This window comes from Neophocaena asiaeorientalis, unplaced genomic scaffold, assembly GCF_003031525.2.
Source record: "Neophocaena asiaeorientalis asiaeorientalis breed wild unplaced genomic scaffold, Neophocaena_asiaeorientalis_V1.1 scaffold114, whole genome shotgun sequence".
Classification (NCBI taxonomy): Eukaryota; Metazoa; Chordata; class Mammalia; order Artiodactyla; family Phocoenidae; genus Neophocaena; species Neophocaena asiaeorientalis.
In genome coordinates, this window is record NW_020173116.1 from 9375924 (window position 1) to 9389502 (window position 13579).

At 45.7% G+C, this 13579-nt stretch overlaps 1 protein-coding gene across 1 annotated transcript; it reads right to left on the bottom strand.

The window, feature by feature from the left end:
• Positions 1-4628: 4628 nt before the first annotated feature.
• LYG2 (lysozyme g2) lies at positions 4629-9933 on the bottom strand. The gene is given in 8 exon segments (XM_024743969.1): positions 4629-4686; positions 4688-4745; positions 6115-6249; positions 7135-7269; positions 7272-7328; positions 8324-8464; positions 9260-9345; positions 9746-9933. Coding segments are annotated over 8 exon segments (858 nt in total).
• Positions 9934-13579: the final 3646 nt, after the last annotated feature.

Genomic DNA, 13579 nt, shown 5'->3' on the forward strand with positions numbered 1-13579 from the left:
ACCGGAAGGGAACAGGCCAAGACTTTGAGGCCAGGCCCAGAAAAGGGAAGAAGCTGCACACAGAACAAAGAACGTCTAAGCGAAATGGTCCATATCGTACCTACAGCAGCTATGGCTCAGTTTTCTTCATGATTGTGAGTTTTAATAATTGAATGTACTTTGCCATTAAGGAGGTCCTCTATCGGTCTCTCCTGTTGTTTCAACAGCAGCTTTGCGTGCAAAGGGGTCTTATCAGTAAAGGTATGCAGGCGGATTCACTCATTGAATATTGATCAATGTTGGTAAATTAATCTTATTCCCTAATGGATGTACTCCATACTCTGGTCTAATTCATGTCCTTCTGACCACACCCCCACCCCCGTGCTGAGCCACCTCCCACAGAGCACGCACTCTCGGGTGAGCCTTCAGCTCTTGGCTTTTCTTTGAGCAGAAGGCTTCTCTCCTCTCAGAATGCATCTTCCATACTCTGAAGATACCTGTGGCTCTCACAACTTCCCCCTCCAACTCTGCTCTCACTGTGGGTACTGGACCTCAGGACCTTTCAGAGGTCTTCGCTGGTGATGACAGTCAAGACGTCCTGAGATCTCCAGAGTGGACACTCTCCCCAGATCCCCCAAGAAGACCCCAAGACCCAGAACCATCCACAGACTCCACAGCCTCATGATCCTCTCCTGTCTTCAAAGTATGCTGAGAATGAGACGAAATGAGAACAGACCCTACCTCTTAGCACGACTCTGTAAATAAGAGCATAGACAGATAGACAGATAAAAACTAAAACAACTGGGCTTCCCTGGTGGCACAGCGGTTGACAGCCCGCCTGCCGATGCAGGGGACGCGGGTTCGTGCCCCGGTCCAGGAAGATCCCACGTGCCGCGGAGCGGCTGGGCCCGTGAGCCATGGCCGCTGAGCCTGCGCGTCCAGAGCCTGTGCTCCGCAACGGGAGAGGCCACAACAGTGAGAGGCCCGCGTACCACAAAAAAAAAAAAAAAAAAAACTAAAACAACCCACGTACTGCACCTAGGGGAAAGTCTTTGTAAGCACCATGGTGTTGAGCAGCTGTAAGGAAAGCTGTGTTTTCTTCACCCATAAACCCCACAACAATACCTTCAGAACTGTATTGCGTTTAAGTTGTATCTTCTTCCCCTAAGATACTCTGACAAAGCATTCTAGAATCCAGGACCACCCCAAGATCAGTTCATTATATTCTTGCAAGAAAATCAAATTAAAAATGTGTGTACATCATCAAATTTAACCTAATTATTATGCTTTTATAACTTTCATAAAGTATAAGGACACATGTTGAAACACATTGTTCTATCCGATCATTTTTATTTTAGATCCGTGGACACAAAGCTCAAAGGACACCTGAGCAGGGGACTCTTCTCTTTAGAGAGAACTTCAAACAATCCTCAAAGATGTAAGTGATATGGAATTTTTGTTCTTTACTTGTGAAAATGCTAATCCAGATTCTCTGGCTCCAATTCCTTAAGTTTGAAATAACACATAATAACGATAACTTACCTAAGAGTTCACTTTGTAAAACATCTTTGTCTTCATTTTAGAATCCAGTGCGGGAAAGAGACAGGAAGTAGTGACAGAAGGCTGGGAAATGGAGGCAGCGGGAGGGGACGCCAAGCCCATGGCAGAGCCTTAGCAATGGAGAGGGGTTGCTACTCTTTGCTGCTCTTAAATTAGAGCTTGTCAGTCAAGTAGGCATTCACCCCCAGACAACCAGCAAAGAAAGACAAGCAGGTGGAACAGAAATGAGCAGCAAACCGTCCATACCCAGACTCCACTCGCTCCCTGTGTGCAGCTCATCTCAGGACGCCAGAGCCTGGGGGTCAGGCAGGTGCTTCAAGCTCAAAGCCACAATCAGAAACCACGCCGCTCCCATCCCTTTCTGCCCTTCACATTTTCAAAGCTTCATCCAAGTTTTAACTTTTCATCTTACTAAAAGTAAACAGCATAGCTTTTTTGAGGAACCTACTGAGTGAACCCAAGCAGCAGGAATGTCCACGTGGCATGATAATTCCTTTGAGACTTTAATTTGTGTTTTGTTTTTTGCGTTTTCTCTCCCTCATTGGCCAGGCCTTCCTTTGTGTTCCTTTGACTGAGGTCAGCCTCTGTTCCAGGTATTTGTTTTTAAAAGCGTGAAGTTATTAAGGGGTATTAGGCTAGAGGGAGGGAAGAGAAGTGTTTTGAAGAGTGGAGAAAAGAGAGGCTCTGCACCTCACCCCCAAGCAGGGGCCTTCCTACATCCCTAGACATTTCAGGATGCTCAGCTGATTTCCATCTGCCAGGATCTGCATCTCGGTGTCAACGGTCTCATTCCCTTGGAAGTTCTGAAAAGTGTGCCACCTATTTGCATGGAAGACCAGAGGAGCAAAGAATTAAGCTGCTCTCCTCCCAACAGGCAGATACCCCAGTCAATGGCTCTTAGAAGTTGATGTATAAATACCCCAGCTTCTTGGCCCTTGTGTATAATAATTCTGCAGTGCGTTTTGCACAATCCCTCAGCGTTTGCTTGGAGGATTGAGCTCCAGTGCCCACTGTGGTAGCCGGCTTGACGACACACATTTTATTGGCTTTCTTCCCTTCCCTGTATCCCCCAGCCACTTCATATCAGCATTCCCTGAACCTCTCAAATAAACCACCTGCACCTGAAGTTGTTTCAGGGTCTGCTTCTACGGGAACCAAACTAAGACACCTTAAATACTGACTCTCCTCTAGAACATCTGGTATCTCAGTCATAGAAAGAATACTGGGGGAATAGATTCAGAGTATGAGTCACCGTACTATTTCTTGTTTTTCAAATTATTCGGAAATTAGCTCACCTGGGTGTACTTTTTGCTTTCGTAGTGACATTGAAGGAGTTGGCAATTAGATGGAGTACATGCTGTGATTTCTCCCACAGAAGAAATCATTCTTGAGCAAAGTGAACATCTAAAGAATGTCCTGGATTGCCCACATGCAGAGATAATAATCAAAGTATTTAACTGGTACAGCATGGTCCTCAACCAATCATAAAAGATGCTGGTCTACATGCTGCAGGGCTGCCTTACCAGCTGACCATAGGCTCTGCCCAGTGAAACACAGGGGTCCCAGTTCTGCCTGGGTAGGCTTGAGAGGTCATTGAGCAGAGAAGGGTTTACTTGGCTTTCTCCAAGGGGGCTCAGAGGTAGGTGGGTATGATTTTGATTCCTCCTCAGAAAAAGAAGTGATGTGTAGAAACATTTATTGAACATCTCTGAAGGGAGCTAAAGGCCCAGCAGGGGCCACATCGGCAGGGACTTTGAGAGCCTTACATTCCAACATATTATTTGTTTTCTTCTGAGTATGGAAGTAAAGCCACAAACCGCATCGGGTTTCCTTCTGGAAGAATGTCTCTTCTCCATTGTGGGTGGTCTGGGCAAGACCAAAAAGCAAAGCAGCCAGCCTGTGGGTATGTATATGATCCAAGGTAAGTCCATCAGTCTCTCCTGGAACTATAAAAGTGAAGCAGAATGATGAAAGGATGGGAGAAAAGGTCGTTGGAGTCCATTTACGCAGTGAGAGTGCTAATTCATTCATGCAGTAGGGATGCTATAAAGTATGGTCAACTGCTTCCTGCTACCCAGACCCCAGAGCCTCCTGGTTACTCTTCTTGTCCTTGAGCCTTTCATTGGCTCTGGGAGCCTTTTGATAGCCTTTCAGTAATTTCCTTTTACTGCTTAAAATTTCCAGAACTGGTTAATTTTACTTACACCTAAAGAACAATAACAAAATTGGCTCCTATATGCTTATCTTCAGCCATGTTTGGTGGAGAATGGACCTCTTGGAAGATTGTGTGGCAGCAACTACTGAAAAGGGAAGAAAAGAAGCCAGTCCCTGGATCTTCAGCAAACAAGAGGAAGAAGACACAAGAGGTAGGTGTGGGCCTGAGGGACACCGTGTACATCCCTTGAGGAAGATCAGCTTCACCACAGTTGGCTCTCAGGCACCCAGGGAGCTAGAATTCCAGCCTGGTTTCTCCATGGCCTCCCAGGTTGACCGGCTTGGGAGTCAGGCATTCCTCACAAGCAAAGCCCTAGTAGCTTGAGCAGATACTAGGAAAAGGACAGAGGCTCAGGTCAGGCTCTCTTCTTGTTAGCAATTCTGGTAAGACAGGGAGTAGGTGGGCATTGAAATCATGGGCTAGGACTTCCCTGGAAGTCCAGTGGTTAAGACTCCACGCTTCCACTGCAGGGGGGTATGGGTTTGATCCCTGGTTGGGGAACTAAGATCCCGCATGCCATGTGGTATAACCAAGAAAAAAAAAAAAAGTAAAGAAAAGAAATCATGGACTAAAATGAGGCCTTGCTACAATATGTGGACTTATTCTTAAGAATATGGTAAGAATATGTCACTTACTATGACATTTACATTTACTGCACAATAATTATGTTTATGCATATTTCATGGGAACCGTAATGTGAACTGGGTGGATTTTCCTTTTTTATGCTTATTTGCATGAAGAAAAGTGAGAAATGAATTTTCTGTCGTAAGTGCGACCATTCCTTTGCCAGTGTTGGGTACAACACAACCATATCAAACCCTCAAAGAGGGGCCATCTAAGCACCTGCCAACCTGGCCCACCCACAGAGCTTTGCCTAGAAGCCGTGTCTCTTACAGAATTTAGCTCGAGCTATAATATCACTGATGACGTCAGTCTATGTCTGCGGGGGTGGCAGTGGCTTCAGTTCCTGACTTGAAGGCTGAGAAACCACCTGAAATGAAACCAGAGGTTCAGATTGAAAGATTAACTTTCAGCAGAAATAAGATATGAGCATTCCCGGGATGTCAGCCCTCCAGGGAAATCTTCCAAAGCAGACAGTCCCAGATCCTCTTTCCCCCCTTCCTCTCCTCCTGAAAGGATCCATTTCCTCAAGAATCACTGAAAAACTTCCAGATTGCTTTCCTTCTCTCTCTCTTTTTCTGAAGACTTTTGTTTTTCTTGCTGCAAAAGTCAGATTTGCTTCTTATTTCGTGCAGGCCTGGCAAAACTAGATCCCCAGTAAATCTTCAGTCTAAAACTGCTTGTAACATTCTCTCAGTCATTCAAGAACTCACTCCTTTATTCACTCATTCATTCATTCAATAAAATGTTTTAAGCACCTACTGTGGACCAGGATGTGTGCCACACTGAGCGCACAGTGCGCAATGATGCTCAAGACATGCTCATTCCTTTGTAGGTGTATGTGTGCGATATGCGTGTTTGAGCATATGTGTATTATCCCCTAGAAGGTTAATCTTCAGTAGTTACTCATGTGTTTACCATAACTGTGCTCTGCTCGGATGTCTAGAGATAAAGACCCCTGGTCCTGATCCCTGCCTTCAAGAACCTTGAAATAGAAAATAGAAACTGTTTATTTGAAATTAAGGCCATAAAATGTAAAACTGTTTATTTGAAATTAAGGCCATAAAAGGAGAGAGGTATATACATACCATGGGCCTATAGGAGGCAGACTTAATAAGAATTGGTATGGCTGGATGTGAAGGGAGAAGGAACCAGAGAACCTAAGAAAAAAATATGTTTTTCTCTGGCTGGGATGACTGGGTGTGTTATAGTGCCTTTCACAGAGGCAGAAAATACAGAAGAAAAAGCAAGTTTATAGTGAGAGGCTGGTGAGTTAGTTCAGTCTGGGAGGTGCTGAACCTGAAGGGGTCTGTGATCAGCCTAGCAGGGATTTCCACCTGGACACATCATGGTACCTAAAGCCCTGGTGTCACTGAGGATGCTCAGAGAGTGAAAATGTGTTCAAAAAATTCAGAAAGTGGGTAAAAGCTGCTTGAACCAGGGAAAGAAAACCCATCAGAGGAAGGCAAACATATTCTTTTAAACAATCACACTAACTCTCAAGGTATCACTCAATGGCTCAATAACCAATGAGATGTAACAAGAACCCCCAACATCTGGCAGAAGGGGAATGGAAACTGGGCATGAAGAACACTCCAAGGAGCTCAGTGCTTCAGAGAACACTAGGGGTCCTCCCAGGCCCACTGCTGACCCTATGGGCACAGGCCCAGGGAGGCCCAAGGTACACCCGGCCTTCTGGGCTCTCACTCACTGCTCTTCTAAACAAAGCACTGGCCTACCTTTGAGGTATTGAGCCACACTCCACGTGGGGAATTTTTTCTGGTTTACCTTAATTCTGTCTGTGAGAATCCCAACAGCCTGCAAAAGGTGTTCTTTGCTGTCCCAGGTACCAACAGGTTGATGGATTTTTTTTTATCAAGCTAGAAAATTCAGATAAGAATGTCAACATCTGGATGGAGCAACACATTTTTCTGCTGTCCTGATTTCTCCTCCTTATGTTCAAGGTCATAGACACTGGCCTTATCCCTTTTCTTTATTCCCACAGAATCAATTCTACAAGTCCTTTCACAGAAAAGAGAATCAGAGAAATACAGTAAGATTTGGGAGAAGTGGGTGTAGCATAGTTTTAGTTAAGCACTCAAAAAAAATAAAAAAGTTGTTTCAAAACAAATAATGAGCACCCAAAGTCTAGATATTTGCAGTCAAAAATAATTGGAAGGCTAGAAGTCTCGGTTTCTCAGACAATTTAAAATAAAGCCTGGGGGAGTTCCCTGGCGGTCCAGTGGTTGGGACTCCGTGCTTTCACTGCTGGGGCCTGGGTTCAATCCCTAGTGGGGGAACTAAGATCCCTCAAGCCGTGTGGCATGGAATAGAATAGAATAGAATAGAATAGGGGAAAACCTGGAAGCAAATATCCTGATAATTTGGGTCCCCTTCCTCCAATTTGCCTAAAGGACAAGTTGGTTCAAGTAGGGTTTCATTATAATGTTTTGATCTACACAGATTAAATTTACTATTTCATGAACCTCAAAGGGATACCTGTAATAGTACCCTTTATAAGATTTTCTCAATTTAAGTACATTGCATAATATTAATTGCAAATTGTAATTACAAAACTCATAAGATACTTAAAAAAAGATATCCAATAACTGGTATATCTTGACATGTTACAGAAATCCCAGTGGAAATTATGCAAGTACCTGTGTTTTGAAGCCTAGGATAAATGCAGATAGATTTCCAGTTTGGGTTAGCTTCTGTGAGGAAGGATGAAGTGGGGCTGATTGAAAGTTTCTAGCTGAGTACCTGCATCAGGCCAAATTTAAGTCCTTTGTGGTCCCAGCCGTCTTGCCGGATGGTTCCGCCGTGGCTTTCTCTGGAAATGATAGCTGCAGTGAGAGCAGGGTCCATGCAGTGCCTGACTTCTTTGATTAGAATTTGTAAGACTTGAAGACCTTCAAATCCATCTCAGCAAACATTTCAAAACCATGGATGCCTACACCAATAGAAAATAAACTGTTTCCTCCACTCCAGAAGAGACCCCTTTTTCAAAGTTTAATACGTTAGCCACAGGTCTGACTGTGGCCCACAGGCTTGGGACAACCATTTTAGGAACTTTTTTTTTTTTTTTTTGCGGTACGCGGGCCTCTCACTGCTGTGGCCTCTCCCGTTGCGGAGCACAGGCTCCGGACGCGCAGGCTCAGCGGCCATGGCTCACAGGCCTAGCCGCTCCGCGGCATGTGGGATCTTCCCGGACCGGGGCACGAACCCGTGTCCCCTGCATCGGCAGGCGGACTCTCAACCACTGCGCCACCAGGGAAGCCCCTTAGGACATTTTTTGGTCTCTGATCGCATAAACCCAGAAAGGTCCCCAGCCCCAGATGGATACCACTTCTGCTTTCTTTCTTGTTCTCTTTTCTGCCACATCTGGTGCATTGGGAAAAGTCTTGGACTAGAAGTCAGCCAACCTATGTTTGAGTTTGGTTCTGACACTACCTAGCCCTGGGCCCTCAGGAAGTCTCTCTTCCTTGCTGAGCCTCAGTTGTCTGATCTGTCAATTGGGAAGGTAGGATAAGATTGACCTTGTAGTTGCTTCCAGCTCTGATATGCTAATACTGAGACAACATGGAGAAGACTTCGGAACAGAATTACACGAGAGAGGACGTACAGAGAGCGTTGCTTAAATTGCTCACGCTGTAACCTGAAGTCGACACAACAACAAACGAAAAAACAAAGCCAGAATTTGATATTTTATTTAAGCAGTCATTTCAATATGTAGAAATAAACACCTCTCGACCAGGTTTGGAAAGGATGAAGGGAAAGTGAAAAGAAGCAGCTTGATGAGGGCGTCAGGATTCTGGTTTTCTCTCATTTTTAATTTTGATATTACTACTATAATAATGAACTTCTCAGGATTAAGCTCCTTCCTAAGAAAGAATCTGAAAATGATGAAAGGGGGCTAGCCAAATGCTTGCCTGGCTTCACACTCACTGCCGGCAATCACCCTGGTGATATCACAGGTAGCAGCAGAGGTCTCCATGGTCATGATGGCACCATAGCAGCCATGGTACAGGCGGGAACGCAGGCGAGGGTTCATTGAAAGCGTGAAGGAGCGTGAGCCCCTAGAAGTGCCTGCGGGGTACAATGATCATTTACATGAAGCCTGCGAGAAAATACTGCTCGGAGTTGCTGTCATGAACATCACTCAACCAACGGCAAAGCCATAGGCTTAATCCTCCCCAAGCCCCTCCCCAAGACCCCCAGAATGGCTCACCAGAAGGTATTCCAAACTCAGCCAGCAACCTGTCAGGATTTTACAAAGTGGTGGCCTTATTCCTAAAACATAGGTTTAAGTTTGAGAATCCATTAGCAGATCTCCGAGCACCTGGCTTCAACCTGCTGCCTTCAGTGTGGCTCTCCCGCTGTGGAGGAGCTTTTAAATGCCAGCATGCAGACTCACCTGCCTCTTCTCACCTTCATGCTGTACCACTGATCTGGGAGGAGCTTTATATATGCTTTAAAACCCTCTTTAAACCACTGACCTCATTAGGCCTGATTATAATGGTACTTGGGATTTAGGTGGCCCTTTTAATAAAAGGATTTCAAAGCATATATTAACCACTATTAATTAATCTAATGAACCCCCAAGGTGTACTGGAAGCATATATTTGACGGACTGTTTCTGGGTATCTAAAATTGTGCTAGGCAAACAGCTTCTAAATTTGAGAACAAGAAACAGATACTTAGTCTAAAAAAGATAAATAAACAGGAAATACTAGCAGCTGCCCTTCCTGGATTGGTTGTTTGCCTGCAACGCTGAGCCTTCTGTTCTTTGTTCTTCATTCCACTCTCACATGATTCCCATAGCAACATGTCACGTGATCTCAATGGGTGACCTTGGCTCCTTGCTCCACTTCTGCCTCTGACAAGCAGATCCAAGAGTGTCTGCCTGCTCTTGGGAGGTCAGTGCGAAGCCAGGGACTGGGAACATGGGTGCCAGTTTCCCAAACTTCCTGAGGAAATGGGAAAAAAGGATTTGGCCAAGGAGGAAAATTTCTTCAAGGATGGACTGTCTTCAAACTTCTGTCTAAAGGAAGAGACGGAGCACATTGTGCAGCTCCAGAAACAGGAAGTGGAAGAGGTATTTTCCAAATAGGCAAAGCGCATTTCCCAGAGGGGAGGAGGGAATCTGACACGGGTCCTACCAGCAGTGTGAGAAATTAACATGACTGTACACGTCCTTCCACTTATCCACCAAGTGAACAGAGATGTGAGGGAGACTGAGCAGGAGACAGGGAAGACAGAGGCCCGGAGTCAAGTGACTTTCCCAGCTCCCTGGCGATGGGTAAACCACACCTTCTAGGAGAACATGCCCTCCAGAAGCTGATCTCTGCTCTCCCCCACTGCACTCACTTCTGCCCGGACTGCCTTCCTGTTTGCAGAGCAGCCTGCCCTTTTAAGTGGCCTCCAGCCTTGCATTCCAGGGAAGAAGGGTGGGTATGTCCTGAGCCACTGATGACCCTGCTTCGACTATCAGGACCTGTTCCACCACCACCATCAACGCCACGGTCAGTGCCGCTCTGTAAGAAGGGGTTTGGCATGGGTCCAGCTGCTCCAGGGTAGCCCTCAGGAACACCTGGGCTTCCACCAGTGACACTGGCAACAGCACTCTGACACAGAGCTCATGGCCCTCCCAGTGCAGGGGCTTATGTGGGGCTTCCAGGCTAAGGGTAAGGAGAAAGTTCAAGAAAGGGAGAAGGAGAAGTGGACCAAGAATTAAGTTAGGTGAAAGATACTAGGTAGAGCCTGAAGCTGTCCTTAGATGCTTCTAGAGAATAAAAGAAATAATAAAACATAGAAAGGACTGTTGAATGTGGAGCTTACTTTATTCTTCTCCCTGTTTTCAGATAGTAGGGCTACAAGTCCTTCCAGGTATGAAGGTCTTAATGTCCAGGCTCTCTGCGATTTATTTATTTAGTTAATATATTTATTAATTTATTTATGGCTGCGTTGGGTCTTCGCTGCTGCGTGCGGGCTTTCTCTCGTTGCGGCGAGCGGGGGCTACTGTTTGTTGCAGTGTGCGGGCTTATCATTGCGGTGGCTTCTCTTGTTGCGGAGCATGGGCTTTAGGCGCGCGGGCTTCAGTAGTTGTGGCACGCGGGCTCAGTAGTTGTGGCTTACGAGCCCCAGAGCGCAGGCTCAGTAGTTGTGTCGCACGGGCTTAGTTGCTCCGCAGCACGTGGGATCTTCCTGGACCAGGGCTCAAACCCGTGTCCCCTGAATTGGCAGGCGGATTCTTTACCCCTGCGCCACCAGGGAAGTCCCTGTCCGCTGCAATTTAAGTAATGGTTTTCAAAGTGATGTGGATTATGAAGCTTTGCCCAAGTTGTGAGACTACAAATGAACATCTATTTGACACCCATCGTCCATTAGGTTGCTGTGGACATTGTATCACTTGATCTTCCCAACAACCTTGTGAGGGAGGTATTATCATTTATTTTAGAGATGAGGACACTGAGACTCAGAGAAGTTAAGCAACTTGTCAAAGATGGCACAGGTAGGACATGGCAAAGCTGGGATTTGACCCTGGACTGTGAGATTCCAAAACCCACGCTCTTCTACAACATCAGAGGTACTAGCACCATGGACCCATGACCCAGCAGAGTGATTACTGTAACAGGTTCAAATCAATTAATTTGCACACAAAACATTGTCTGTGGCCTGAATAAATAACTCCAGTCATAGATATTTACCAGTCATTCAGGTAGATGCTGTTGTAATTTTTAAATACAGATGAATATGAATCCACAGTGGCTTTTTGTCACTTTATATCTTCTCTGTTGATAACAATGGTAGCTAACATGCATTGAGCTTGCACGGTAGGCCTGGTAGAATAGTAGTAAGGAGTACAGCCTAGGTCTGAACCCAAATTGGTTGCACTCTAAAGCCTAGCTCTTTTGTAAAATTTTTATTTTATTGAAGTATAGTTGATTTACAATGTGTTAACTTCCGCTGTACAGCAAAGTGATTCAGCTATACATATATATATATTCTTTTCCATTATGGTTTATCACAGGATATTGAATATAGTTCCCTGTGCTCTACAGTAGGACCTTGTTGTTTATCCATCATATATATAAAAGCTTACATCTGCTCACCCCAACCGTCCCTCCCCCAGCACCTTCCCCCCTTGGCAACCACCAGTCTGTTCTCTATGTCTGTGAGTCTGTTTCTGTTTCATAGGTAAGTTCATTTGTGTCATATTTTATTTATTTACTTACTTATTTTGGCAGCTTGCAGCATCTTAGTTCCCCAAGCAGGGACTGGACCCCCACCTTCAGCAGAGAAAGCACAGAGTCCTAACCCCTGGACCACCAGGGAATTCCTTGTGTCACATTTTAGACTCCACATATAAGTGAATCTTTCACTTTCTGACTTACTTCACTTAGTATGATCATTTCTAGGTCCATCCATGTTGCTGCAAATGGCTTCATTTCATTCTTTTTTATGGCTGCATAGTATTCCATTGTATACATGTACCACAGCTTTTTTATCCATTCATCTGTCAGTGGACATTGAGGTTGTTTCCATGTCTTGGCTATTGTGAATAGTGCTGCAAGTGAACATTGGGGTGCATGTAATTTTTTTTTTTTTTTTTTTTTTGTGGTACGCAGGCCTCTCACTGTTGTGGCCTCTCCCGTTGCGGAGCACAGGCTCCGGACGCGCAGGCTCAGTGGCCATGGCTCACGGGCCCAGCTGCTCCGCAGCATGTGGTATCTTCCCGGACTGGGGCACGAACCCGTGTCCCCTGCATCGGCAGGCGAACTCTCAACCACTGCGTCACCAGGGAAGCCCCAGGGTGCATGTATCTTTTTGAATTTTAGTTTTCTCTGGCTATATGCCCAGGAGTGGGATTGCTGGCTCATATGGCAATTTTATTTTTAGTTTTTGAGGAACCTCCATACTGTTTTCCATAGTGGCTGCACCAATTTACATTCCCTAAAACCTAATTCTTAATGACTACAATCTACTGACCCAATGGGTGGTTAAGTACAAGTACTATCATGTGAGGATCTTAGTAATTTTTGACATTTGAAAGTAATTACTTAGTGATTCTCCATCTCTTCCTAGGGATGCCAGAAATGACTATGCACGTGAGTTGTACTGATATTGTCAGGAGGGGATTGAGGGGACCTTGTCACCTGCTATAATCTCCATCGGTCTCCAGGCTTCCCAAAATAAAAATACAATCTATATGCAAGCAATGTCCTTGCTGTACAAATGGAACTCTGTGACCAGACCCCTGACCTCCTGCCCCTTCCAATCAGTTACCTGCCTCTCAGAATTTACAATCTAGCAATTGTCTGGTAGCCTCTGGTGAGTCATGATACATTTGGGGTTCCTGGCACTAGAGGTGAGGACTCTAGTCACTCCTCACATCTAAATGGGCTCAGCAGCAGACCTTAAGCCAAGATGTACGCCGGTTCCAGACAGACAGCTTGCTTCGATCAGTCTTCCAAAAGCAGGGTATGGCAGGAAGATCCCTGGCCTGGAAGTCTAGAGACCTGGCTCACAGTCTCAGATCTGCCACTAACCAGCTGCGGGTAACCACCAGTGTAGACATCATTTTCCCACTTATAGAGTCAAAAAGTTGGATGAGAGCAGATGATCGCTGAGGTCTCCTCTGGCTCCAGCCATCTACTGGAGTTGGTGAGTCAAGTGCATCCTGATCCAGAAGAGGGAATAAGTATGGGAGGTTGAGTGGAGAGGTGTGGAAACTTGCACTGCGTTTCTGTTCTCATCCAAACCACAAGTGCGGGGCTTCCCTCGTGGCACAGTGGTTATGAATCTGCCTGCCAACGCAAGGGCCTGGTTCGATCCCTGGTCTAGGAAGATCCCACATGCCGCAGAGCAACTAGGCCCGCGCACCACAACTACTGAGCCTGCGCTCTAGAGCCCATGAGCCACAGCTGCTGAGCCCATGTGCCGCAACTACTGAAGCCCGCATGCCTAGAGCCCGTGCTCCGCAATAAGAAGGCTGCGCGCCGTAACAAAGAGTAGCCCCCACTCGCCACAACTAGAGAAAGCCCTCACGCAGCAATGGAGACCCCAAAATAAATAAAATTAAAAAAAACCCAAAACCCAAGTGCCATGCAAGTCATCCTGTGTTTAAGGTGGCTTTCAAAGTTAATTTTCTCTGGTTTTCCTCTCTATCTTGCAATTGGTGAAGAGTAGAAGACCTTTATC